The sequence below is a fragment of the Pristiophorus japonicus genome, chromosome 24 (genome assembly GCF_044704955.1).
Source record: "Pristiophorus japonicus isolate sPriJap1 chromosome 24, sPriJap1.hap1, whole genome shotgun sequence".
NCBI classification, from domain to species: Eukaryota; Metazoa; Chordata; class Chondrichthyes; family Pristiophoridae; genus Pristiophorus; species Pristiophorus japonicus.
Window position 1 is genome coordinate 27,417,919 of NC_092000.1, and position 27,810 is coordinate 27,445,728.

General features: G+C 50.5%; 1 protein-coding gene across 3 annotated transcripts in view; it reads right to left on the reverse strand.

Annotated features, from left to right (window-relative positions):
- gmip (GEM interacting protein) overlaps positions 1-27,810 on the reverse strand; it is a 152,983-nt gene that overhangs the window by 73,156 nt on the left and 52,017 nt on the right. For all 3 annotated transcript variants that reach the window (XM_070867365.1, XM_070867364.1, XM_070867366.1), the window contains 3 exons: positions 4,404-4,497; positions 3,182-3,257; positions 893-962 (listed from right to left, as the gene is read on the reverse strand). In XM_070867365.1, coding sequence (XP_070723466.1) covers positions 893-962; positions 3,182-3,257; positions 4,404-4,497 — 240 coding nt within the window. The remainder of the gene's footprint in view (positions 1-892; positions 963-3,181; positions 3,258-4,403; positions 4,498-27,810) is intronic.

Consider the following 27,810-nt stretch of genomic DNA (forward strand, 5'->3'; position numbering starts at 1 on the left):
GTCCCATCCCCCGACCCCGCACCGCCTCCCGTCCCATCCCCCGACCCCGCACCGTCTCCCGTCCCATCCCCCGACCCCGCACCGTCTCCCGTCCCATCCCCCGACCCCGCACCGCCTCCCGTCCCATCCCCCGACCCGCCTCCCGTCCCATCCCCCGACCCCGCACCGCCTCCCGTCCCATCCCCCGACCCCGCACCGCCTCCCGTCCCATCCCCCGACCCGCCTCCCGTCCCATCCCCCGACCCCGCACCGCCTCCCGTCCCATCCCCCGACCCGCCTCCCGTCCCATCCCCCAACCCCGCACCGCCTCCCGTCCCATCCCCCGACCCCGCACCGCCTCCCGTCCCATCCCCCGACCCCGCACCGTCTCCCGTCCCATCCCCCGACCCCGCACCGTCTCCCGTCCCATCCCCCGACCCCGCACCGCCTCCCGTCCCATCCCCCGCACCGCCTCCCGTCCCATCCCCCGACCCGCCTCCCGTCCCATCCCCCGACCCCGCACCGCCTCCCGTCCCATCCCCCGACCCCGCACCGTCTCCCGTCCCATCCCCCGACCCCGCATCGCCTCCCGTCCCATCCCCCGACCCCGCACCGCCTCCCGTCCCATCCCCCGACCCCGCACCGCCTCCCGTCCCATCCCCCGACCCCGCACCGCCTCCCGTCCCATCCCCCGACCCCGCACCGTCTCCCGTCCCATCCCCCGACCCGCCTCCCGTCCCATCCCCCGACCCGCCTCCCGTCCCATCCCCCGACCCGCCTCCCGTCCCATCCCCCGACCCCGCACCGTCTCCCGTCCCAGCCCCCTGACACCGCCCTCCTCCCGATCTCGCACTGCCCTCCGGTCCCACCTCCCGACCCAGCATTGCTGGGAATGAGCCGTCAGGTTCTGTACCGGAAACTTGAAAATCATCCCGCTCCTCGATCCCGTGATCGGGACATTCTGAGAAGAAATCTTCATTCACCTGTCGGAAAAAACAGGGAACGTGAGTCGCTGACTGAAACTTTGCTCTCGAGATCACGCAACATCTCGGTCCAGTGACACTGAGCCACGTGGGGTTCAAGGTCATGGGTTCGGTCCCTGGTCTGAGCTCATAAGTCCGTGTTTCTCAGCCACAGCAGTGGTTGTGGAGAGTGAGGTGGTGGTACCCTCGAACTAGGCAGCAGGGGGGGAACAAAGTGCTAACCATGATGCCTCCCAGAGTGGAATAGCCAAGTTTAACACACGTGACAGACACCAAAACTGGGGTGAGGGTTATTGGTCCCAAGGAGCTGTAACCCAGCAAGAGTCAGCTGCTTTGGACTGGACCAAGGGGGGGGTGTAGGGGGTGGGGGGATGTGAAGGGGGAATAGAAAGCGGATGGGGAGGTGAGGGAGGGAAGGATCGGCACACAAACACAGGATGTCTGGAGTCCCACAGAGTGGGTGGAATATAGCTCGTCACAGTTGTGTGCGCCATTAAGGGAATCCATTTAGATATTAAGGGAATCAAGGGATATGGGGACAGTGCAGGCAAGTGGAGTTGAGGTAGAAGATCGGCCATGAGCTTATTGAATGGCGGAGCAGGCTCGAGAGGCCGAATGGCCTACTCCTGCTCCTATTTCTTATGTTCACCGGCTTCGAAAGATTGGAGCGACCCCTGCTCTCGATGCAGGGCCTTGGGGGTGGGGGGTGGGGGGAGCAACCAATGTTGACAGCGTTCCGCAGAAGATTCAGAGCAAGGGATGGCTGGAAGGGCCAAGACGCCCCTTAAAGAGGTCGCTTACTGTAAGGGACATGCTGGGATCACGATTGGGGGGCGGGGTCAGTTAACCCTTTGGCTCTCTGTGGGATACTGAATGGAATACTCTCTAATCTGTCACTTACCCCCTGAACGTCTGCTCTCGCTGCCCAAGGCTGCCTTACTGCCGGCATTTGCCCTCTCTCCGCCCCCCACAACCTGTCATTACTCAACTGGCTATTCGTCAAAAGCAAGTGCAGACCGACGTGTCGACACCGTGGGGGTGGGGGGGGGGGGCATAACAGCAGGTCTCCGGCCCTGTCCTCACCCACCATCCACACACATTTTCCCAGGAGGATGGTCATTAGTACTGGGATCCCAAGGCTGATTTCCCAGCTCACAGAAACAAGAGGAGGCCATTCAGCCCCTCACGCCTGTTCCGCCAATCAATTAGATTGTGGCTGATCTGTATCTCAGGCCCAAGTCTGTACCTTGGTTCCTAACCCTCAATACCCTTACCCAATAAAAATCCTTCAATCTCAACTTTTTAATTTTCATTTGACCTAGCATGTGTTTTTTTTTGGGGGGGGGGGGAGGGAGTTCCAGATTCCCACTACCCTTTGTGGAAATGCTGACATCATCCCTGAATGGCCTGGCTCTGATTTTAAGGTTACGCCCCCTTGTTCTGGATTCCCGCATCAGAGCAAGTAGTTTCTCTCTACCCGATCAAATCTTTTCAAACATTTTCGATGCCTCAATTAGATCGCTTCTTAATCTTCTATACAAGCCAAGTCTATGCAACCTATCCTCATAATTTAACCCTTTAAACACCGGATAACATTCTGGTGAATCCGCACTGCGCTCCTCGCTGATATATCCTCCCTGAGGTACGGGGAGCCCAGAAATGAATGGAGTTACTCCGGAGTGGGTCTGACCAGAGCTTTATACAACTGGAGCATAACTGCCACCCCCTTGTATTCCATCCCTCGAGGCAAGCGTATTTTTAATACCTGTCTGCCTGCCTCTCCCCAACAAGACCAATTGTAGCACCGTACTGGACACTAAACACGGGACTTTCCTGATCTGTGTGTCTCGGTGTCATCCTGAGCACAAGCTCCACTTTTTAATTTTTAAAGTTTCCCGTCTGATACTAGAATAAATTATGACTTGCAGCCCCTCCCCCCAATGGGGACATCATCGGTCACCCCATGGTCCCAACTATTGCACAGTTGAACTCAATCCTACAACCCCAGGCCCAACTGTTAATCTCATGGGCTCAACCAGCGTTCAATATTGCATATTATTGCATCTTTGAAAGGCGGCATCCAGGCAGACTGCCCACCTCCCACATCCAGAAATCTGACCCTGGGCACAGGGCAGGAATCCCCCCCACCCCGCCCACCGTCTCATCCCCTCCCGATCGCCTTGTCAATGGTGACCACGAACGAAACACTTGGGACTCACCAAAATCTCTTCCTCTGGAGACGGGTCGGGAGAAATGAAGCTGTCATCTGTTTCTGTCATGAATAGGTCAACTGTGCTGTAAGAGAGAGAGAGAGAGAGAGATTAATGCTGGTGTTCAGAGAGCTTTAGGTGACCCTGTACAGAAAGTTAGCACGCAGCAAGGAAGGACGGCAAAATCCAAAGGGAGTCGGTGTCATCCCTCTGTACTTCAGGACAAAGGGGGTGGACAGCAGCTTGTGGTGAAACTGGGACCACTTTCCCCTCCCCTCCGGGACCCCTCCCCCCTCACACCCACCCTCCCCAACCCACACACACCCATACCCACTCCCCCCAACCCACACACACCCACACACACCCCTCCACACACACAGCCCAAACACACCCCCCCACACATACACCTCCCCCCCCCGCCCACATACAATCTCACCCCCCCCCCAAAGAAAAGGGGCCAATAACAAAACACGTTTGTGAAAAGAAGCCTCCATTTGTGTGGTACAGTTACCGGGTGCCCCGTTTAGTTCAATGGCGGGATTTGCCCACAGCATGCAGGGTTTGGACCATCAGATATCGGGGGCACCCCGGATCGGCGGTGTTTGCAAAATGGAGGTGGGCAAAACAGACCGGCGTGGTAAGATCACTGGTCCGCGATGCGTTAGCTGGTTTCAGTAAAGGGAGCGACACCTAGCATCAGTGTCGCCGTGGCAACAGGGCTCCTGCCCCGTGACCTGCACTCGGAAAGTGCCGGCAAACTATCAGAGGGTCAGAAGAGGATTGGGTCATCAGGAACATCAGATCATCTCCCATTCCAGGCTCAAATGGCCTTCTGGAGCTAAAATCCAGGGGAACAGAAGAATTAGGAGCAGGCCATTCGGCCCCTTGAGCCTGCTCCGCCATTCAATGAGATCATGGCTGATCTTCGACCTCAACTCCACTTTCCTGCACTATCCCCATATCCCATATCCCTTGATTCCCTTAATATCCAAAAATATATCCATCTCTGGTCTTGAATATACTCAAAGACTGAGCCTCCCCAGTCCTCGGGTAGAGAAGTCCAAAGATTGACCACCCTCTGAGTGAAGAAATTTCTCCTCATCTCAGTCCTAAATGGCCGACCCCTTATTCTGAGACTGTGACCCCTGGTTCGAGACTCCCCAGCCAGAAAGCAGCAGAGAAAACTGGGAAACAACCGTTGAACGGTGAGATGTGACAGGCTGCTACTCACGAGTTTCCAAAGGAAATTTCGAGTGCGTCCAGCCCCTGGAATATTTCACTGTAACGTCGTGGTTTTTCATTGCCTTCACCTTGAGCACTTAGACCTGTGTAGAGAATGGAGTTTGTTAAATGGGGGTGGGGGGGGGGTGGGTGTGGAGGGTTGTAGATTTGATCTCCCTCCTCTCTCCGCGTCCCCTTGCCCTCATTTGTCCCCGGCGACACTAACTGTATTCCTACTCCGCTGCCGCCAGACCCAGCAGGCTCCAGAGGCGATGGAAAACGGATCAGTGCGAGATATCTGTGTTCATGCTCGATATATGATAACACGACTCGGGGGGGGGCAGTATTATGGTACTGGATTGGCAGCCCACTGATTGTGCATTCAAATCCTGCCGTGGCGAGTTGGATTCAGTAAATCTGGTCGTTTGTCAGTATCAATGAACGCTGCTTGGTTATTGTAAAAACCCGACCGCTTCTCCAATGTCTGACAGAGAATGGAACCGGTCAGCCGTACCTGGCCTGGCCTCTACATGTCCGGTTCCTCACACGTCGCGGGCCGAAATTACCCCGTTCGATAATGCCTCTGACCGGCAGAAAGCGGCGGCCATGGTGGGCCGCGGATTGATCGGCGACTCTCCGCGGAGGGGCCGCCATTTTAGAAATTGCCCTCCCTCAGGAGCGGAGTGACCCGGACTGCTCCGCACATTTTCCCGTTGCGGCGTGCATGCGCCGACCCCTTACCGCCGAGCGGAGACCCCCCCCTCGCAAAATTGCCCCACACCCTTAAAGGGGAGGGCGCACTGCTGTGGCCGCCATGTTATTTTTCGTTGCCAACCGACTGCCAGGTTCCCCCCCCCCCGCCGCCCCCGGGGTTCAGCCGGGCCGCCAACAGGCAGCCTGACACGCACCCACTCTTGGGTGCCCTCCCTGGTGGCCCAGTGTTTGCCACTGAAGTGTCTGCAGAGCTCGCAGCAACCCTCCCCTTTAACTGAAGGTTAGTGACGTGATGCGCCGGCACGGTGACGTCATCAGCTGAGGTCCCCGCCCCCACTTGCGCCCCGCTAGTGACGGCCACTCACTCCGCTCCCACTTCCGCCCCCGCGATGATCCACTTCCGCTTCGAGGAGCTGAATTTCGCCGGATGGGCCCCTGAACACTTCATAAATGGGAGGTGTGTCCCGTTTCTAGCGGAGAGCAAGTTCTATCCCACAATGCCCTCCCTGTAGCAAGCCACTCAGTTGTAAAAGCCATTGGTTAGAATGCCTTCTCGGGGCAACCAGGGATGAGCAACAAATATAACTTTTCCAACATCGTCCACATCCCCAGAACAAACTTTCAAAAAATTGTGACACTGAGAATCGGTGGCCCTTTCGGAGACACCTCAGAGACCCCCCTCCCCGCTCGGCCCAGCCAATTTGTTCTCAGTCAGCCTGACTGTATTGGGCAGAGGCTGTGTTGTCAGGAGGCCCACATTGCACCCTGGTGACCCCTTTGGCCTGTCCAACCCACGTCTCCCTCCCTCTATTCCGTGTTGGTTGATGGCACTTTCGCCTCGGAGACAGAAGGTTTGAGTTCAAGCCTCACCCCACAACCCAGTGCATCACTGTCGGGCGTGCCAGCATTCAGATGAGACGTTAAACCAAGGCCCCGTCTGCCCTGCCCTGTCAGGCAGATGGCATTATTCGAAGAAGAGCAGAGAGTTTCTGCATCCTGGCCAATCTTTATCACTCACCCAATATCACTAAAAATAGATTAACTGGTCATTCATTACATTTGCTGTTTGACGGGCCTTGCTGTGCAAAATTTGGCTGTCATATAACGTCTACAAAACAACATGGACTACACATCAAAGTAATCCATTGTCTGCAAAGGGTCATGGGGTGTCCAGAGGATGTGAAAGGTGCTATATAAATACAAGTACTTTTTTATGGGGACTAGGTCTTTAGCAAAGTTTTTGGAGATTTGCAAACACAATCCTGCTCAAGCGTTTATATTTTCAAGGGATATATTGTGACAGGCGGGTGAGATTACTGCCCCCCCCCCCCCCCACTGTTCTATGGAAGGTGATTTAAATAAGTTGAGTGAGTGGGCAAACACATGACAGATGCAGTATAACATGGATAAATGTGAAGTTATCCACTTTGGTAGGAAAAACATAAGGACAAAGTATTATTTAAATGGTGATGGCTTGGGAAGTGTCGATGTACAGAGGGACCTGGGTGCCCTTGTACACCAGTCAGTGAAAGCAAACATGCAGGTGCAGCAAGCAGTTAGGAAGGCAAATGGTTTGTTGGCCTTCATTGCAAGAGGATTTGAGTACAGGAGCAAGGATGTCTTATTACAGTTATACAGGGCCTTGGTGAGACTGCACCTGGAGTATTGTGTGCAGTTTTGGTCTCCTGACCTAAAAAAAGGATATACTTGCCATAGAGGGAGTGCAGCGAAGGTTCACCAGACTGATTCCTGGGATAGCAGGAATGTCGTATGAGGAGAGATTGAGTCGACTAGGCCTGTATTCACTAGAGTTTAGTAGAATGAAAGGGGATCTCATTGAAATTATAAAATTCTGACTGGGTTGGATAGAATGGATGTGGGGAGTGTCATGTATTCAACCAGCATTGTAACCCATGTATAAACTGACCTAAGCTGTACACTGTGAGAATACTGACCACTAGGTGGGAGACACTCCTAACCTGGACCTTCAGGTATAAAAGGGGAAGCTCCACCCACCTTCATCACTTGAGTGCTAAGGAATAAAGGACAGGTCATAGACTGACCTTCTCTCAAGCATGGGCCTCGTGTGCATTTATACTGTATAGTAAGGACGTATTAATGGCGACGAGAAACTGGGATTTAAACCACGCGAGCATGGCCACTATCAGAACAGACGAGAGGTACTGTGTTAAGGAATGGTTGGGACGGAGATTCAACATTGTTAAAGCAGCACACAGTTCTCCAGGCAGACAAGGGCAGTCGGGCATGCCCCAACATGTAGTCGAACCCAGAGGGGGAGTTCGACAGAGACAATGGCAAGCTGAACGGCGATTCACACCATTGCAAGGGACAATGCGGCCAGTAATGGGGCCATCAACACCTGTTAATGGTGCACTCAAGGACAGTCACAGGGGCAGTCAGGGACAATCGACTGGCAAGGGATCTTTTGTTTCCAACAGCAGCTCATGTTGGAGGCGTGGAGGCACACACTCAGCCGGAGTTTGCAGAGATGAGCAAAATACCTGCAGAAATTGCAGAAATGAACGCTGGGGGAAATCGCTGGAAGCTGAAGTTCAGCGAGTTCATGTGGAGCACGTATACAGTTCATACACCAGGACACCACCGATAATGATGAAAGTGCTCCTCAATGGCATCCCAGTATCAATGGAGCTAGATACTGGGGCCAGCCAGTCCCTGATGGGTATCAAACAGTGTGAGCGTCCAAGGCCAGGAGGCCAAAATGCCAAAATTATCGCTGATTGACGCACAGCTACGGACTTACACAAAGCAGATCATTCTGGTGCTAGGCAGCGCCACGGTAGTCGTGACCCACAAAGATTCGGAGAACAGGTTGCCACTCTGGATTGTCCCGGGGGACGGTCCCGCACTACTGGGGAGGAGTTGGCTTGCTGTCATGAATTGGAAATGGGGTGATGTCAATGCAATTTCCTCTGTGGAGCGAGTATCATGCTCACAGATCCTGGACAAATTTGACTCATTATTTCAACCCGGCATCGGCACTTTCATGGGGGCCAAGGTAGTGATTCACATAAACCCGGACGCCAGGCCAGTACACCACAAGGCCAGAGCGGTGCCTTATGTGATGCGGGAAAAGACAGAAGGCGAATTGGACCACCTGCTGAGGGAAGGCATCATCTCGCCAGTCGAATTCAGTGACTGGGCGAGCCCGATTGTGCCGGTGCTCAAGGTGGATGGGTCGGTCAGGATATGTGGTGATTACAAGGCCACCATCAATCGGGTGTCACTCCAAGACCAGTACCCACTACCGAGAGCAGAGGACCGCTTTGCGACGCTATCCGGTGGCAAACTTTTTTCAAAATTGGACCTGACCTCAGCTTACATGACCCAGGAGCTGGCGAGTGAGTCGAAGAAGCTGACCACCATCACGACACACAAGGGGTTGTTTGAGTATAATAGATGTCCGTTCGGGATTTGTTCGGCCGCCGTGATCTTTCAGCGAAATATGGAAAGCCTCCTCAAGTCGATTCCAGGGACGGTGGTTTTTCAGGACGACATCCTCATTATGGGTTACGATATTGAAGAACACCTCCACAACCTGGAGGAGGTGCTACGCAGACAGGACCGGGTAGGGCTGCGACTGAAAAAGGCGAAGTGCGTATTCCTAGCTCCAGAAGTAGAATTCCTGGGGATGAGGGTAGCAGCAGATGGGATCAGCCCGACTGTGTCCAAGACGGAAGTGATCCAGAGAGCACCCAGACCTCGTAACACGACGGAGCTGCGTTCGTTCCTGGGGCTCCTGAACTATTTTGGTAACTTTCTTCCCAAATTGAGCACGCTGCTAGAGCCGCTACACGTGCTCCTATGCAAAGGTCACGAATGGGTCTGGGGGGACAGCCAGGAAAGGGCTTTTAATAGAGCACGCAATTTGTTATGTTCCAACACTCTGTTAACACTATACGACCCATGTAAGAAACTTGTGTTAACGTGCGATGCGTCATCCTATGGTGTCGGGTGTGTGTTGCAGCATGTCAATATCAAGGGTCAGTTACAGCCGGTAGTTTATGCCTCCAGGAGTCTGTCCCAGGCAGAAAGGGGTTGCGGGATGGTAGAAAAGGTGGCGCTCGCATGTGTATATGCGGTAAAGAAAATGCACCAGTACCTGTTTGGCAGGGAATTTGAGCTGGAGACAGATCACAAACCCCTAACGTCCCTTTTGGCCGACAACAAGGCCATAAATGCAAACGCATCGGCCCGCATACAGAGGTGGGCACTCACGTTAGCCGCCTATGACTATACAATTCGTCACAGACCGGGCACTGAAAACTGCGCCGATGCACTCAGTAGACTCCCACTAGCCACCACTGAGGGGGCTACCCAGCATGCTGCTGAGATGGTCATGGCTGTTGAAGTTTTCGGAAGCGAAGGCTCACCCATGACAGCCCGTCAGATTAAAGTCTGGACAAATAGAGACCCACTATTGTCTCTAGTCAAGAAATGTGTCCTGAATGGGGACTGGGCAGCCACGTACAGGGCATGCCCTGAGGAATTTAAACCATTTCACAGGCACAGGGATGAACTCTCGATTCAGGCCGATTGCCTACTGTGGGGAAACCGCGTAGTCATGCCCCAGATGGACAGAGAGGTGTTCATCAGAGAACTCCACAATGAGCACCTGGGCATTGTCATGATGAAGGCAATTGCCAGGTCACACGTTTGGTGGCCAGGGATAGACGCAGATCTGGAACTTTGTGTTCACAGGTGCAACACGTGTGCCCAGCTGGGCAATGCGCCCAGGGAAGCCCCCCTTAGCCCCTGGCCCGCCAAGCCTTGGTCACGCATCCATGTGGACTACGCAGGTCCTTTCATGGGAAAAATGTTTTTGGTTGTAGTAGACGCCTACTCCAAATGAATCGAGTGTGACATTTTAAATTCAAGCACATCCTCTGCCGCGGTAGAAAGTCTACGGGCAACGTTCGCCGCCCACGGTCTACCGGACGTCTTGGTCAGTGACAATGGCCCGTGCTTCACAAGCACTGAATTCCAGGACTTCATGGCAGGCAATGGAATTAACCATGTCAGAACGGCACCGTTCAAGTCGGCCTCAAACGGCCAGGCAGAACGAGCAGTGCAGATAATCAAACAGGGGATGCTCAGAATCCAAGGGGGTTCCCTACAAAGACGCTTATCACGCCTAATGTTGGCCTATAGATCCCGACCACACTCGCTCACAGGGGTTCCACCCGCAGAGCTGCTCATGAAAAGGACGCTCAAAACCCGGCTATCCCTTATACACCCCACCATGAAAGAAATTGTCGAGAGCAGGCGCCAGCCACAATATGACTACAATGACAGGAATGCGAGGGCGCGATGTATTGATGTCAATGATCCTGTTTTTGTTCTCAACTACGCTGCAGGGCCCAAATGGCTCGCAGGCACTGTAGTTTGCCAAAGAGGGAAATAGGATTCTGGTAGTTAAACTTTCCAATGGACAAATCTGCCGCAAACACGTGGATTAAACAAAAAGGAGGTTCAGCAACCCCATAGAAGAAGCAGAGGAAGAACACGATGTAGAGTTCACTCCACCACAGGTGACCGAACACCGGAACCAAAGGGAGGAGAGCCCAGTCACTGTGGGCAGTCTGGATAGACCTGAGGCACCGCAAACAGCAGACACTCAGGCCAGCGCCCAACAACCGGAGCCCCAACTCAGGCGCTCTACAAGGGAGCGTAAACCACCAGAGAGACTCAACCTGTGATCCCAATAAGAATTTTGGGGGGGAGGTGATGTCATGTATTCAACCAGCATTGTAACCCATGTATAATCTGACCTAAGTTGTACACTGTGAGAACAATGACCACTAGGTGGGAGACACTCCTAACCTGGACCTTCAGGTACAAAAGGGGAAGCTCCACCCACCATCATCACTTGAGTGCTAAGGAATAAAGAACAGGTCACAGACTGACCTTCTCTTAAGCATGGGCCTCGTGTGCATTTATACTGTATAGTAAGGACGTATCAGGGAGGATGTTTCCCCTGGCTGAGAAGTCTAGAACAAGGGGTCACAGTCTCAGGATACAGGGTAGGAAATTTAGGACTGAGATGAAGAGAAATGTTTTCACTCAGAGGGTGGTGAACCTGTGGAATTCTCTACCACAGAAGGCTGTGGAGGCCAAGTCACTGAATATATTTAAGAAGGAGATAGATAGATTTCTCGACACAAAAGGCATCAAGGGGTATGGGAAATATGGTGTTGAGATAGAGGATCAGCCATGATCATATTGAATGGCAGTGCAGACTCGAGGGGCAGAATGGCCTACTACTGCTCCTATTTTCTATATTTCTATGATATACGAATGACTTTGTGTGTTAGATTCTGATGACTCTCAGGCTGGAGTCGATCAACCTCTATGTTGAGGTACTTGGCTCAGTGATTGTATTTCTACTGCATTATGGGACACAGTACAATTGAGACATGACCTGCGATGAGTGTAGCATCCTTGGGAGGAACAGGTGACCTTCGACCTATGATTTCCAAAGCTCTCCATCATGAGAGTTTACTTCACATCATGCCTGGGTTTGTTGTAGACTAATTGATAGAGATTGATTTTTTTTAAATTCATTCACGGGATGTGGGTATCGCTGGCTAGGCCGACATTTATTGCCCATCCCGAATTGCCCTTGAGTGTCTCGCTGGGCCATTTCAGAGGGCTGGTGAGAGTCAACACATTGCTGTGGATCTGGAGTCACATATCGGCCAGACCGGGTAAGGACGGCAGATTTCCTTCCCCAAAGGACAGATGGGTTTTTTATGACAATCACGGCCACCATTACTGACACTAGCTTTTTATTCCAGATTTACTTAATTAAGCAAATTTAAATTCCCCAGCTGCCGCGATGGGATTTGAACTCATGTCTTTGGATCGTCAGTCCAGTAACATAACCACTATGCTGTCGTTCCCATAATTCATTGCTGTGATTGGTCAACAACTCCATTATCGTTGTATCGTGCGACTACCAGGATGGACCTTGGGTTTTTATTTGTCTTATGTTCCTATTAAGCGAGTCAGTTGGTGCAAAGCTTGGAATTAATCACTGCTCCCCTGTTTCTATTCCAGTGAACTCTGAACCTCCGAGCCATGGTACTATTTTGTTTTACATTCCACCTCTTAACAGTATTTTGACACTTCTTACATTTGCTCTGATCTCAAAAGAACAAGGATTTTGGCAACAGGGAAAAGCCCATTAAGCCCAACAAGCTGTCCCATTCTGACAGGTCTCAGGCCCCCACCCCAAACTGTTTCCTCTCTGTCCTATCACGTTCTCCAGTTGCCTTTTGAATTAATTTATATTGAGTGTCACCCTGGCAACCACCTGCATGATTCTATTAGCCCTCGAGTTAAAAGGAAGCTCGCCTTTCAGTAACTACACCTTGAAACGACACTGCCATACCAGCGTACAAATCCACTTGTCCGTTAATTTAACAGAAAAGTTCAGTAAGTTTAAAATAAACAAATATACTCATCTAAAGAATCTCTGGCAAACACGTGCAAACTTTTGCCCCCAAGCGCTCTTTTTTAAAAAAAATTTAAAAAACTTGTGTCACCGGTTATTCGAATATTGTGAAAGTTGACCGACCTGTTCAAACCAACTTGATCTGCTGCCTTTATTAACCTAGTCACCCCAAAGTTTTCTCTTTTGCAAAGATCCCAGTGCCCAACTTTCCTGGCAGGTTCGATTGCCGACATCGGTCATTGCCCTGGTCGCTGGTCTCTGCCAAGTGCAGCAATACTTGTCTTAAGTAAATCCCCAAGAAACTAATTTGCAGCCAATTAGTGAGACGGATGCAGCACTACAATCACTCACCCTCTGACTCAACATTAATGAGACAGCCATTGTAATATAACGATACGTGCATTCCGGATGTGTTGCTGCATTCTTCTGTCAAATGTCAAGCAATCAAAATGTACTAGGAACCTCATGAAATATTTATGTGAGTGTACACTAAAATGTGTAAACTTAAAGTATCAGCCGTGGCTCAGTGGGCAGCACTCTCGCCTCTGAGTCAGAAGGTTTGTGGGTTCAAGTCACACTCCAGGAACTTGAGCACATAAATCTAGGCTTGACACTCTAGTGCAGTGCTGAGGGAGCGCTGCACTGTCGGAGGTGCTGTCTTTCAGATGAGACATTAAACCGAGGCCCGCCTGCTCTCTCAAGTGGATTTAAAAGATCCCATGGCACTATTTCGAAGAAGAGCAGGGGAGTTATTCCTGGTGTCCTAGGCCAATATTTAACCCTCAATCAACATAACAAAAACAGATTATCTGGTCGTTATCACCTTGCTGCGTGTGGGAGCTTGCTGTGCGCAAATTGGCTGCCGCGTTTCCCACATTACAACAGTGACTGCACTCCAATAGTACTTAATTGGCTGCAACAGTGCTTTTGAGACGGCCGTGGTCGTGAAAGGCGCTATATAAATACAAGTCTTTTTTTATTTAAAAAAAATATATGAAGACTTTGTTACATGCACGTGGGAAGTTGTGGCCTTGGCTCAATGGTGTCACTCGAGTCAGAAGGTCGGGGATTGAAGCTGCACTGCAGGACATAAGCTATCACTCCAGTGCACTACTGAGCTGCATTGCCGGAGATGCTAACTTTCAGATGAGACATTAAACCTAGGCCCCGTCTACCTGTTTCGATGGATGTAAAAGATCCCATGGAAATTGGTGTGTCCTTAGATGCTCTAACAATGACTCCACGAGGCAGTGTGTTGTACTTGAACTGTAGTAACCTTAGTCCTTTATTTGTTAACTCCAGAGTGAGGATCACACCTGGTGGCCTGCCTTTTATACTAGGCCAGGCACACATGTACAGGTAACCTACGAGTCTCCCACTGCTGTGTCCTCTGGTGGCACACCTTGAGATAGTACCAACAGTAGCCATGTAGAATAAATGACATCACTGCCGCCTGAACCCTCAGTGCAAATCACCTCTGCATTGACTGTGCTCTGGGCTTAGCTCTATGTGGGTTTTGTCTGATAGACCTCTGGTGGGCCGGCTCAACCTTGGGTGGGTAGTTGGTGCAGTAGCGTGCTGGTGGTTGCTGTTTGTGTGTGTTCCTGAGCACTCCATTCTCCCCACCTTCCCCCCCCCCCCACCCACATTGATGTGACTGGGGCTCCTGACATTTATTTACATTCAAGTTCAGGTAAGTGGGTTTTGCATTTTTTTTGTTGTGGTTCCGTGGTGCGACAAGTACGTTAAATGCCTTGTCGATGCGTTGACTGGTGCGTGAGGGCAAGCTAGTTCCGGAGCTGCTGGGTGGCGTCCCTGCAGTCTGGTGGCGGCTCAGTGCCCGGTGCTGGCAGTGGGAACCCGGTTGGCTCGAGTAGCCTGCTCTCGGGGCTGTTGCCATGGTCCCTAGCGTTGGGCAGGTTCACAGATGTCTGTGACCCCACCCCGTCCTTTCTTTACACCCTGGGTCCCAGCTGCTCCCTGAGGAGCTGTCGTCTAGCAGTGCACAGGGAACCGCTGACTCGCTGGCCTGAGCGTCGCTTGGTTTGGAATCCTGGCTGTTTCCTCTGGGGGGACAGTGGCAGGTGACCCTACATCTAGGGGCAGTCTTGGCCTTGGTGCAGTCTGCTCCTTCAGGCTCGTGGCAGTTGGTGCCATCGGTTGCCTGAGAGATGGAGCCGACCCAGGGCATGGTATCACTACCAGTGCCATTGACCTGCTGAGGTCGCTTGCTTCACAGCTCGTGTGTGTTGGCTGCTTGTGGCCACACTTCGTGGTGCCTGACTCTGGTCCCGGGTCGCAGGCTACAGCATTGGGTAGCTTGCTGGACCTGTGTGCACCCGATGGGTGTCTGCCCGCTGCATTGGCTGTGTGCAGAGGGAATCCTGCATCGCACAGCTTTTCCTTATTTATGATGGACACTCTAGGGGTCCGATCACGATCGCACGACTTTCATCGCTGGTTGCGTTTGCACAGTTCAGATCATCAATCACACATTGTACATAATCGAGCGACTTCTCCTCGCTGGTTGCATGTATACAATTCCGATTATCAGTTACACATTTTACATAATCTGTTACACCTTTTGTCTCTAACTTACAATTACTGTTACATTGCTTAAATGTGTGGAACTGACCCTTTAATTGTGGTGGGTTGCAGGCCTCCTTTAAGAGAGCCTTGCTTGCTTTACCCCAATCCACTTCTCCGTTTGGTGCCATGTATCGCTCCATCAGCGCTGCACCTCATGGTCTAGCCGTGGCCATCTTTGTCTTCAGCGCAATCACCTCGTGGTTCGGGCGCCATCTCTCCTTCGTCCACGATGTCGCCTGCGGTGATCCTCTTCTCCCCGGGTTCTACCTCCGCAGTTGGGAAGTCGCTTCTGGATCCGATTTTCTTCCTCTGGAGTCCTGCCACTGGAGCCTGGAAGGTGCATTCGGGTGGTCTCAGCTGGATCATCTCCACGCAGTTGTTCTGGGGGGTCTGTGTCTCGGGTGCCGTGCTGGTCTGCTCTCCAGTGCCAGGTACACCCTCAGGTGAGGGCTTGCTTTGTCTCTGAGCGCAGAGGACGTCGATTGCTGGAGGAGTGAAGTCTTCCCACTTCCAATGGATCTTCTCCATCCACCTGCTTCCGAGCAACGTTGGTCCATCACCTGTAACAATCTACAGAGGTAACTTGTGCACCGCGCCATCATGGAGTACCTTTACATTCATGACTGGGATGATTTCATTGGTGTAGGTGCGCAGCTTTGCCTGAACCGGGGCCAACTCGGGTCGTTCAGCTTGATTGTCCCATAGCCTCTCAAAGGCTCCTTGATTCATCACTGACAAAGGCTCGCCCCTGTGTCCACTTCCATGAAGACTGGACTTTCCTCTATCTCGACTTCCATCTTCAGCGGGGAGCACTCGGTGGTGCAGGTAAACATGCTGTGTACCTCCCCGTGGGACTGGGCTGCCTCTCTGTCTAACAATTCATAATCCACGCTGGATTTCTGGCCATTTGCGGACTCCTCATCGACACAGTGAGTCCTATCTCTCTTACACATTCACTGGAGGTGGCCCTTTGTGCTGCAGCCTTTGCAAACATAGTCTTTAAAATGGCACTGGTGAGCCCTGTGATTCCCTCCACGACGTCAGCATGGTGCTACCTGATTAGCGCCCCTCGGCGGACTCTGAGTTAAGGGGCTCGGGGGGCCTGTTCTCCCTTCCCTGAGAGGGTTCGCGCTCTACAGTCCAGCCCCTGAATGGTGCCACTCAGTGCACAGTACCTGCCGGGTTTGAGTCCTGAGGGTGAGACATCTACCTAGAGCCACAGGTCGAGGTCATGAATGCCTGGCTCACAGAGATGGCCTTCTGCAGTGTGACTGTGGTATCCGCCGACAGTAGCTTGTGAAGAAAGCCCTCATGGCCAATTCCAATGACAAAAATGTCCCGCAGCGCTTCGTTGAGGTGGGTGCTGAACCCGCGCAGTGCAGCCAGCCTCCTGAGGTCTGCGATGTACTTCCCGACTTCCTGGCCTTCGGGCCGGTGGTGGGTATAGAACTGGTGTCTGGCTGTGAGGGTGCTCTCCTTGGGCTTGGGTTTCTCTGGATCAGGGTTACGAGCTCCTTGTATGACTTGGTCGTTGTCTTCACTGGTGCCAGCAAGTCCCTGACGAGGCCATAGACGTTGGGCCCACAACTGGTTAGCGGGATAGCGCGGCGCTTATCAGCCAGTGTGGCCGGGTCATCTCCTGCCACACTGGTTTGCTGTGAAGAAGTGTTCTAGCCTCTCCACAAAGGCGTCCCAATCATCACCATCGGCGAACTGCTGCAACGTACCAAGGGTAGCCACTTCCGCGAGAAAGTTCGTAATCTCGTCATCAGTTGTTGTGTCCTTAGATACTCTAACAATGACTCCATGAGGCAGTATGTTGTACCTGAACTGTAGTGACCTTAGTCCTTTATTAGTTAACTCCAGAGTGAGGATCACACCTGGTGGCCTGCCTTTTATACCAGGCCAGGCACACCTGTACAGGTAACCTATGAGTCTCCCACTGCTGTGCCCTCTGGTGGCACACCTTGAGATAGCACCAACAGTAGCCAGGTAGAATACATGAGAGCAATGTTCGAGGAAGAGCAGGGGAGCTCCCTCTGGTGTCCTGGTCAATATTCACCCCCCAACCAACATCACTGAAAAACGATTAATTGGTCAGTTATCTTGCGGTGTGCAAATTGGTTGCTGCGTTTCATACATCACAACAATGACTACATTTCAAAAGTACTTCATTGGCTGTGAAGTACTATGGGACGTCCTGTGGTCATGAAACGCATTATATAAATGCAAATATCTTGTCCACCTTTACATCCCAATAGTGGATAATCAGGGGGCTATAGGGAGGGAGGAACTTAATACAATCACTATCACTAAAGAAGTAGTACTCAGTAAAATAATGGGACTAAAGGCGGACAAGTCCCTGGACCTGATGGCTTACATCCTAGGGGCTTAAGAGAAGTGGCAGCAGAGATAGTGGATGCATTGGTTGTAATCTACCAAAATTCCCTGGATTCTAGGGTGGTCCCAGCGGATTGGAAAACCGCAAATGTAACGCCCCTATTTAAAAAAGGAGGCAGACAAAAGCAGGAAACTATAGACAAGTTAGTCTAACATCTGTCATTGGGAAAATGCTGGAGTCCATTATTAAGCAAGCAGTAGCAAGACATTTGGAAAATTATGATTCAACCAACATGGTTTTATGAAAGGGAAATCATGTTTGACAAATTTGCTAGAGTTCTTTGAGGATGTAACGAGCAGGGTGTCGGTGGATGTGGTGTATTTGAATTTCCAGAAGGCATTCGATAAGGTGCCACATAAAAGGTTACTGCACAAGATAAAAGCTCACGGGGTTGGGGGTAATATATTAGCATGAATTGAGGATTGGCTAACTAACAGAAAATAGAGTTGGGATAAATGGGTCATTTTCCGGTTGGCAAACAGGAAATCGCAGCAGGGATCGGTGCTGGGTCCTCAACTATTTACAATCTATATTAATGGCTTGGATGAAGGGACCGAGTGTAATGTAGCCAAGTTTGCTGATGATACAAAGATGGGTGGGAAAGCAAATTGTGAGGAGGACACAAAAAATCTGCAAAGGGATATAGACAGGCTAAGTGAGTGGGCAAACATTTGGCAGATGGAGTGTAATGTGGGAAAATGTGAGGTTATGCACTTTGGCAGAAATAATAGAAAAGCAAATTATAATTTATATGGAGAAAAATTGTGAAGTGCTGCAGTACAGAGAGACCTGGGGGTCCTTGTGCATGAAACACAAGAAGTTAGTACTTAAAAAGTTTTAGTCTGAATTTAAGGAAGGATATACTTGCATTGGAGGCTGTTCAGAGAAGGTTCACAAGGTTGATTCTGGAGATGAGGGGGTTGACTTATGAGGATAGGTTGAGTAGGTTGGGCCTCTACACATTGGAGTTCAGAAGAATGAGAGGTGATCTTATTGAAACATAAGATAATGAGGGGGCCCAACAAGGTGGATGCAGAGAGGATATTTCCACTCATAGGGGAAACTAAAACTAGGGGACATAGTCTTAGAATAGCAGTGGCAGACATTTAAGGAGATATTTCATGATTCACAACAAAAATATATCCCAATGAGAAGGGAAGACGGGATAACCATCTGTGGCAAACTAAGGAAATAAGGGAGGACATCAAATTGAAAATAAGGGCATATAAGACTATTTAAAACTGAGATGATGAGAAATTTCATCTCTCAGAGGGTTGTAAATCTCTGCCCTCGAGAGCTGTGGAGGCTGGGTCATTGAATATATTTAAGGCGAAGATAGACATATTTTTTGAGCGATAAGGGAATAAAGGGTTATGGGGAGCGGGCAGGGAAGTGGAACGGAGTCCATGATCAGATCAGCCATGATCTTATTAAATGGTGGAGCAGGCTTGAGGGGCCAAATGGCCTACTCCTGCTCCTATTCCTTATGTTTAGTCCCATTATTTTACCGAGTACTACTTCTTTAGTGATAGTGATTGTATTAAGTTCCTCCTTCCCTATAGCCCCCTTGATTATCCCCTATTGGGATGTTTTTAGTGTCTTCTCTGCCATTTCCCTGATCCCCATTATTAATTCCCCAGTTTCATCTTCGAGGGGGCCAACATTTACTTTAGCCACTCTTTTCCTTTTTATGTACCTGTAGAAACTCTTACTATCTGTTTTTATTATTTCGTGCTAGTTTACTTTCATAATCTATCTTCCCTTTATCATTTTTTTAGTCGTTCTTTGCTGGCTTTTAAAAGTTTCCCAATCCTCTGGCCTCCCAGTATTCTTGGTCACATTGTATGCTCTTGTTTTCAATTTGATACCATCCCTTATTTCCTTAGTTATCCACAGATGGTTATCCCTTCTCTCTTAGTCTTTCATCTCATTGGGATATATTTTTGTTGCAAGTTATGAATTAATCTCCTTAAATGTCTGCCACTGCTCATCAACCGTCACATACTTTAATCTATTTTCCCAGTCCACTTTAGTCAACTCTGCCTTCATACCTTTGTAGTCTCCTTTATTTAAGCTTAGGACACTGGTTAGAGATCCAACTTTCTCACCCTGCAACTGAATTTGAAATTCAACCATGTTATGGTCACTCATTCCTCGAGGATCCTTTACTAGCAGATCGTTTATTAATCCTGTCTCAGTACTAGAGCTAAGATAGCCTGCTCCCTGGTTAGTTCCGCAATGTACTGATCAAGGAAACTATCCCGGATGCACTCTAGTTTGGGGAAGGGTTCACCTTTGCTGCTTTGCTGCTTGGCACTTTATGTCATGGAAACACTGGGAATCTCACACCAGGTCCCATCAGCAATGTCACTCCCTACATAGCTCCATGAGCAACTGCTACCTTTACCTAGCTATTCTTCAGCGTGAGGGCCTGGTCAGTGAGCATCAGTGTGCTCTTCCCCCGTGCCGGGGAGGGGAGGAGATGTCACAGCTGACCCCAATCTTACCCTCAGGCCCCCAACTCCTCCACAGAGAGTCAGTGGATTGCAACAAGGAGCAAGTAGCTTTTTTCCTCCTCCCTGGATTTGAGGGTGTAAGGAACTTCCTTTGGGGGTTCTTTGCTTAAGAATTCATAGCATCACATTGCTATTAATAACTATAAATGCAGGAAATCTTAGCGGTTCAGGCAGCACTTGTGGAGAGAAAGCAGAGTTAACGTTTCAGGTGGATGACCTTTCATCAGAACGCCCAGCTCTGATTAAGAACTAGTTGGTTTATTAGTAAAAGGTTTAACAATCACACGACACATTACCAGTTCATCGACCAGGCTCACAACCACCTGCCTCATCGTGGATCCCCCGATCCCAACTGGCTGGGGTTTTATTGAGTCTTGTAAACATCAAGTGACTGGCTAAGCCACTCCCAATTCAACAGCTCTACAACTATTTTAAGTTGAACATATAAATCAAATGCCCCCTTATTAAAGAGGCACTAAAACCAGCAAATTAAAAATAAAACTTTTTAGCAATAAACTGTGAATGGAGATCTTTCAACTATTTTGAGTTTAAATCAAGTACCCCCTTTTTTAAAGGGCACTAGAGCCCATAAATCCAAATTAACAGGAACTAAATTAAAATCATGTTCCCGGGGGTGATGATTCACTCCAGTCCCTCCGGTGCCCACCTCTCGCGGAAGGCCGCGAGCGTACAGGTGGACACCGCGTGCTCCATCTCCAGGGACACCCTGGCTCGGATGCAACCGTCAACAGCTCTACAACTATTTTTGTAGACAACATTAATCAAGTGCCCCTGGTTAAAGGGGGAGCACACTCCAAACACTTTCAAACAAGTGCCCCCTTGTTTTTTTTTTCAAAAACATTTTATATTGAGGGCACTAAAAACACAAATTGTACAAGTGCTCCCTGGCTAAAAGGGAGGAGGGCACTAAAACCGACAAACATAGACAAATTAAACTTTAAACATTAATGACCAAATAAAAATTTGGTTGCCGGGGGTGATGATGCACTCCAGCCCCTCCGGCGCCCACCTCTCATGGAAGGCCGCGAGAGTACCGGTGGACACCGCGTGCTCCATCTCCAGGGACACCCTGGCTCGGATGTAACCATCAACAGCTCTACAACTATTTTGTTGTGAACCAAATTAAACAATTAAATCAAGTGCCCCCTGATTAAAGTGGGGGGGGGGGCACATTCCAAAAACTTTTCAAGTGCCCCTTTTTTTGGGGGGGCAGTAAAAGCACACAAATTATACAAGTGCCCCCTGGCTAAAAGAGGGGGGGGGGTGGTGGGGGCACACTAAAACCAGCACAATAAACCAATTAGACTTTAAATATATAAAATCAAATTAAAATTTGGTTGTCGGGGGTAATAATGCACTCCAGTCCCTGCGGTGCCCACCTCACGCGGAAGGCCGCGAGTGTACTGGTGGACACTGCGTGCTCCATCTCCAGGGACACCCTGGCTCGGATGGAACTATCAACAGCTCTACAAAATGGTGAGCATACTCACAGGTGCATACATTACAGAGGTACTGAGGCCAACTGTAGTGCAGCACCCCACATCATCATCCCAGCCAACATCAGCTAACTCAGCACAGCCCAGGGATTGAATTCTTGGGACTTTCCGTTCTGTATGTCCAAAAGCCCAATTGACACCCAAAGTTTACCTATGTCAAAGCCACAGGACATATTTCCCAGTCGTTTGAAGTTCAGGCACAAACATTGCCGTACGTTATGTGCTGCGTTACAGATTGGTTGGGAATTTGCAACCGCAATAATGGCGGGTTTAATGGCGCCCTCCTTTATTAACGTGAATCGTCCGGCAACTTGTAGCGGGGATGAGATACCCAGTGATTTGCGAATCGCCACCAGCTGCTGGATGATTTGCTCTAGACCGCCGTTAGCCTTGCAAAAACGCCAGCTCACCCTCAACCTCCCAGTGATTTGCATACACGCCATTAAACCCACCGCAGAAAGTTAGGGCTTGTACTTTACAGCGTAAGGACCTTTTTAATGATGGGATTTATGTTCCTGCAATGCTAATCAACCTCTCTAGCCCAAAAAGGAAACAATTTAAACTGTGGACTCTCATTCCCACAGGTAGTAAATTGTTGTTAGAGATTTTAAAGAATGTTACATTTTTCATTTTTTTCTTACTTTTCCTGTTTTGGATTTAATTCACCCTCCGTCTCCATCGTTTCTTTCTCAATCCTTAAATCTCATTGGTTAAGGACATGCACAGTTGGTCCCATCATTCAGCATCATCATAGGCGGCCCCTCGAACGAAGATGACTTGCTTCCACACGAGTTCACAGATGTTTCAATGAAGGACCCGATGTTCCAGTCCTGAACTCCAGTCGAAGGGGTAGAAGATGCCTGTGCATGGCCGTTGCACATCAGCCACCACCATCATTCACGGAGGTCCCAGTTGCCATGTGATCAACTTACACTTTCAGCAAATCACAGTGCAATTTTGCATCCTAGCTGTAGGGGTGCGGGAAACGTGTAACCAACGAGACACTCCGCTGGATGCCCCACTCCAGCAAAATCTGGACCATTAACTTGCAACGCTCACACCAGCCTGAGTCTGTTATCTGTAGTGCAAGTGCACCAAGTGTTTCCACTTCAACTTCACTGCCGGGACAAAATTCCTCCCCCACCCGCCCCCATGTACTCTTTCCTAGAATCCTGGTAACGCTTGCAAACTCTCTGCCAGCACCGTATCCAGCAGGAAACGAGTGCTGTGTTCTGGGACGGAGTTTCAGTCCAGCTCTGCCATTTCCTGCCACGCACAGGCAGACTCGTAACCACAAACGGATGCAACGCGAGAGGCCAGAAAACCCCCGGGGCTGCAGCAAATCGCTTGCGTGTCGCTGCTCCACGTTTGTGACGGGAGAGGCTGCAGGGCAAAACCAGTCAGTCAATCACTGCAGTTAATCGAGATATGCCAGTAGCCCTTGGGTTCACGTGACAAAGAGCCGGCGAGATAACATCCCCCTCCCCACCCCCTTCAAAACCACAGTCCTGACGAGTGTCCCAGCTAGGCGATGAGTAACCCCGCTCTCACACACTCCCGATCGGTGACCTACGTAAAAGCCTACGCTTCCTCTAGACTTCAGGTCTGATACACACACAGGCCAGTCACCACAGATCCTCAGAGTGGATTACATCGAATATACGGCACAGAAACAGACCATCGGCCCAACCAGTCCATGCCGGCGTTTATGCCCCCTCGAGCCTCCTCCTGTCTTTCCTGATCTAAAGCTATCAGCATAACCCTCTATTCCCTTCTCCCCCATACGCTTGTCTAGCCTCCCCTTAAATGCATCGATACTATTCTCCTCAACCACTCCCTGTGGTAGTGAGTTCCACATCCTCACCACTCTCTGGGTAAAGAAGTTTCTTCTGAGTTCCCTAGTGGATTTCTCGGGGACTACCTTATATTGATGGCCTCTAGTTATGCTCACAACTGCATACCTCATCATGGATCCTCTGAACCCAACTGGCTGGGGTTTTATTGAGTCTTGTGAACATCATGTGACTGGCTCAGCCACTCATAATCAACAGCTCTACAACTATTTTAAAGTAACTTTCAATCAAGTGCCTCCTTTTTTATTAAAAAGGGCACCAGAAACCACAAATTAACAATGAAACATTAAATTAATAGCGCTACAACTATTTTAGTTGAACATTAATACAAGTGCCCCCTTATTAAAGGGGCACTAAACCGACAAATAAACAAATGAAACTTTCGACATTACGTGGTTCAAATTAAAATTTGGTTGCCGGGGGTGATGATGCACTCCAGTCCCTCCGGCGCCCACCTCTCGCAGAAGGCCGCGAGCGTACCGGTGGACACCGCGTGCTCCATCTCCAGCGGCCCCGGATGTACCCGCGGAAGAGGGGCAGCTAGTCGGGCTGAACGACCCCCCTCGCCCGCCCGCTGCCTGGACCAGTTGATGGCCACCTTGGCCAGGCCCCGGAGCAGGCAACAGCTCTACATTCCAGGTTCCAATTGGGTCAAAATGCTGATGGTTATCAATCGTAATGACCCCAAATCGGTCCCCCCTTGTGACCAATGCTCCCGTTAATTTTTCTTTTGGCTGCATGGTTCCTTTAAAGGGAACATGGCCCATGAGTCTTCTTACGGGGGTCATCAAATCCTCCTCAACCTTCTCACCAGCTTGTTTCTGAGGAACATTGGGTCAATCAGCCCCCTGCACCTACTCTGCCAGGGACCATCTGCACCTCGATTCCATTTACCCGTCTGAGCCTCTAGACCTCTGAAAGTGGAATTTCCCTCTGCTCCACCCCCTTTTTATAGCAGGGTTTCTACACGTCAATTGCAAGTGTTGTGAAGGACAGTCAGCTGGTTAATTACAGGAAATGTTTGGAAAGGGTGTAAAACTCATGGGCGAGGGAGGTGATGCAATGAGAAGTATACACAATATATCCGAGCTCGGGGGGGGGGGCTCACAATATCGGGGTGATCACAACGAGGAAGTGACTGGGTATCATACAAAGCAGGGCGAGAATCAACACATGGGATCATTTAGGCAGACTGAAGCCAGCCTCAAGAAACCTCAAGGCTCGTTTCTGAAGAATACGAGATGCACAAACCACTGGGTATAGGTTAGCATTTACACTTTGTGCAGATAGACACAATGCTCGCTACTGAAGAATATGAGATGCACAAAACCACTGGGTATGGGTTACCGTTTACACTTGCTGCAGATAGACTTGTGGTTCACTCGAGTTTTTGTTTGAACAACACAGGAGCACTTAACTCATCGTCTGCCAATAAATGATGGTCTGAGGGAGGAGCTGAGACGGAGGATGGAAATGGGGGGGCAGTGACCCTGCTACGATGTGGCATTTCTAACAAATGCAGCAATTGCCTGCTCCATGTTTGCTCTGCGCTGTACAACTGACGTGAATGTGGTGAGCGCGATGATAATTGTGAATGATGGCCCTGGGCCAAAAGAAAATACCATCCTTCCTACCTGGGCTGGAGATCCAGGTTTACTCAACCGCAATGTGTTGTTGCTTAGAACACAGGAAATAGGAGCAGGGGCAGGCCATTCGGCCCTTCAAGGCTGCTCCACCGTTTAATAAGATCATGGCCGATCTTCTATCACAACTCCACCTTCCCACATTATGCCCATATCCCTTGATTCCCTTACTATCCAAAACTCTGTCGATCTCTGTCTTGGACAGGCTGGATGTGGGGAGGATGTTTCCCCTGGCTGGGAAGTCTAGAACAAGGGGTCACAGTCTCAGGGTACGGGGTAGGAAATTTAGGACCGAGCTGAGGAGAAATATTTTCACTCAGAGGGTGGTGAACCTGTGGAATTCTCTGCCACAGAAGGCTGTGGAGGCCAAGTCACTGAATATATTTAAGAGGGCGATAGACAGATTTCTAGACACAAAAGACATCAAGGGGTATAGGGAGAAAGCGGGAATATGGTGTTGAGATAGAGGATCAGCCATGGTCATATTAAATGGCGGTGCAGGCTTGAAGGGCCGAGTGGCCTACTCCTGCTCCTATTTTCTATATACTCAACGACTGAGCCTCCACAGCCCTCTGGGATAGAGAATTCCAAAGATTCACCACCCTCTGAGTGAAGACATTTCTTCTCCTCTCAGTCCTAAATGGCCGACCTATATGTTTCAATGAGATCACCTCTCAGTCTTCTAAGGGTGGAGAGGGGAGGCGGGGGGCATGTGACATGCATCTCCGAAGGGCGGGCACAGTCGAAGAAAGTTTGGGGACCTCTGCTCTAAGCCTTTCTGCCGAGGGTTCAGTTCTGAATCCATGCTCATCGGTGATGCCTCCTTGAACAGCCAGCACGCTGCCCAAGGCACGTGCACGATGAAAGGCCACACGGCGGAGGGTCGCCAGGGACTGCGAGGCTCCGGGAGAGATGGGGAGAGGGGAAGGATGACAAATGGAATAAAATGTGGCTCGGTTAGTCCATACCTGGGTTATCACTTGCAGGCAATCCCTACAGGCGAAGAAAGAAAGACTTGCATTTATATAGCGCCTTTCACGACCACCGGACGTCTCAAATCGCTTTACAGCCAATGAAGTACTTTTGGAGTGTAGTCACTGTTGTAATGTGGGAAACGCGGCAGCCAATTTGCGCACAGCAAGCTCCCACAAACAGCAATGTGATAATGACCAGATAATCTGTTTTTTTGTTATATTGATTGAGGGATAAATATTGGCCCAGGACACCAGGGATAACTCCCCTGCTCTTCTTCGAAATAGTGGCCATGGGATCTTTTACGCCCACCTGAGAGAGCAGACAGGGCCTCGGTTTAACGTCTCATCCGAAAGACGGCACCTCCGACAGGGCAGCGTTCCCTCAGCACTGCACTGGGAGTGTCTGCCTAGATTTATGTGCTCAAGTCCCTGGAGTGGGACTCGAACCCACAACCTTCTGACTCAGAGGCGAGTGTGTTACCCACTGAGCCACAGCTGACACTGGGCCCAAAATTAGGCTCCAGTGAGAGTCATAGAAACATAGAAATTTACAGCACGGAAAGGGGCATTCGGCCCATCGTGTCTGCGCTGGCCGACAAAGAGCTACCCAGCCCAATCCCACTTTCCAGCTCTTGGTCCGTAGCCCTGTAGCTTACAGCACTTCAGGTGCATATCCAAGTACTTTGTAAATGTGGTGAAGGTTTCTGCCTCTACCAACCTTTCAGGCAGTGAGTTCCAGACCACGGTGGGGGAGGGAGGAGGATGGAAGGAAAGTGGATCCAGTTTCAGCATTCAATGGAAAGATGGGGCCCAAATGCAAAACTACACAGTGGGCTGCTCTCCACCTGCCCCTGGCTCCGCTCTCACCCCCACCCTGGTTTGCAGGCTCACTGCTGGGGTTCAGAGTAATGGCTACGGCCTATGAGGCTCCACGACCCCCGACCCCACAACAGGCCGAACCGTTCGTTCCATCACAAGTTTGCACAAATCATAATCATCATAGGCAATCCCTCGGACCTCCACTCTAAAAATGAGACCTTAGGTGGCTGTACAGTCCAATACGAGAGCCACAGTCCCTGTCACAGGTGGGACAGATAGTCGTTGAGGGAAGGGGAGGGTGGGATTGGTTTGCCGCACGCTCCTTCCGCTGCCTGCGCTTGTTTTCTGCATGCACTCGGCAACGAGACTCGAGGTGCTCAGCGCCCTCCCGGATGCACTTCCTCCACTTAAGGCGGTCTTTGGCCAGGGACTCCCAGGTGTCGGTGGGGATGTTACACTTTATCAAGGAGGCTTTGAGGGTGTCCTTGTAACGTTTCCTCTGCCCACCTGGGGCTCGTTTACCGTGAAGGAGTTCCGAGTAGAGCACTTGCTTTGGGATTCTCGTGTCGGGCATGTGAACAATGTGGCCCACCCAGCAGAACTGGTCGAGTGTGGTCAGTGCTTCAATGCTGGGGATGTTGGCCTGATCGAGGACGCTAACGTTGGTGCATCTGTCCTCCCAGGGGATTTGTAGGATCTTGCAGAGACATCGGTATATCTCCAGCGACACAACAATTGGATCTTGGCTCACAGGCCCAAACCCTTTAAAATGTGGTCTCCTTAGTGATTAACCAATTTAGAGTCAGGCTCTGCCGAAGACATCCTAACCCTGGTATTTATAAGGGAGCCCAGTGGGCCCGAGGTAAACACACACCTGCCTGAGCTGCTCCCTCGAA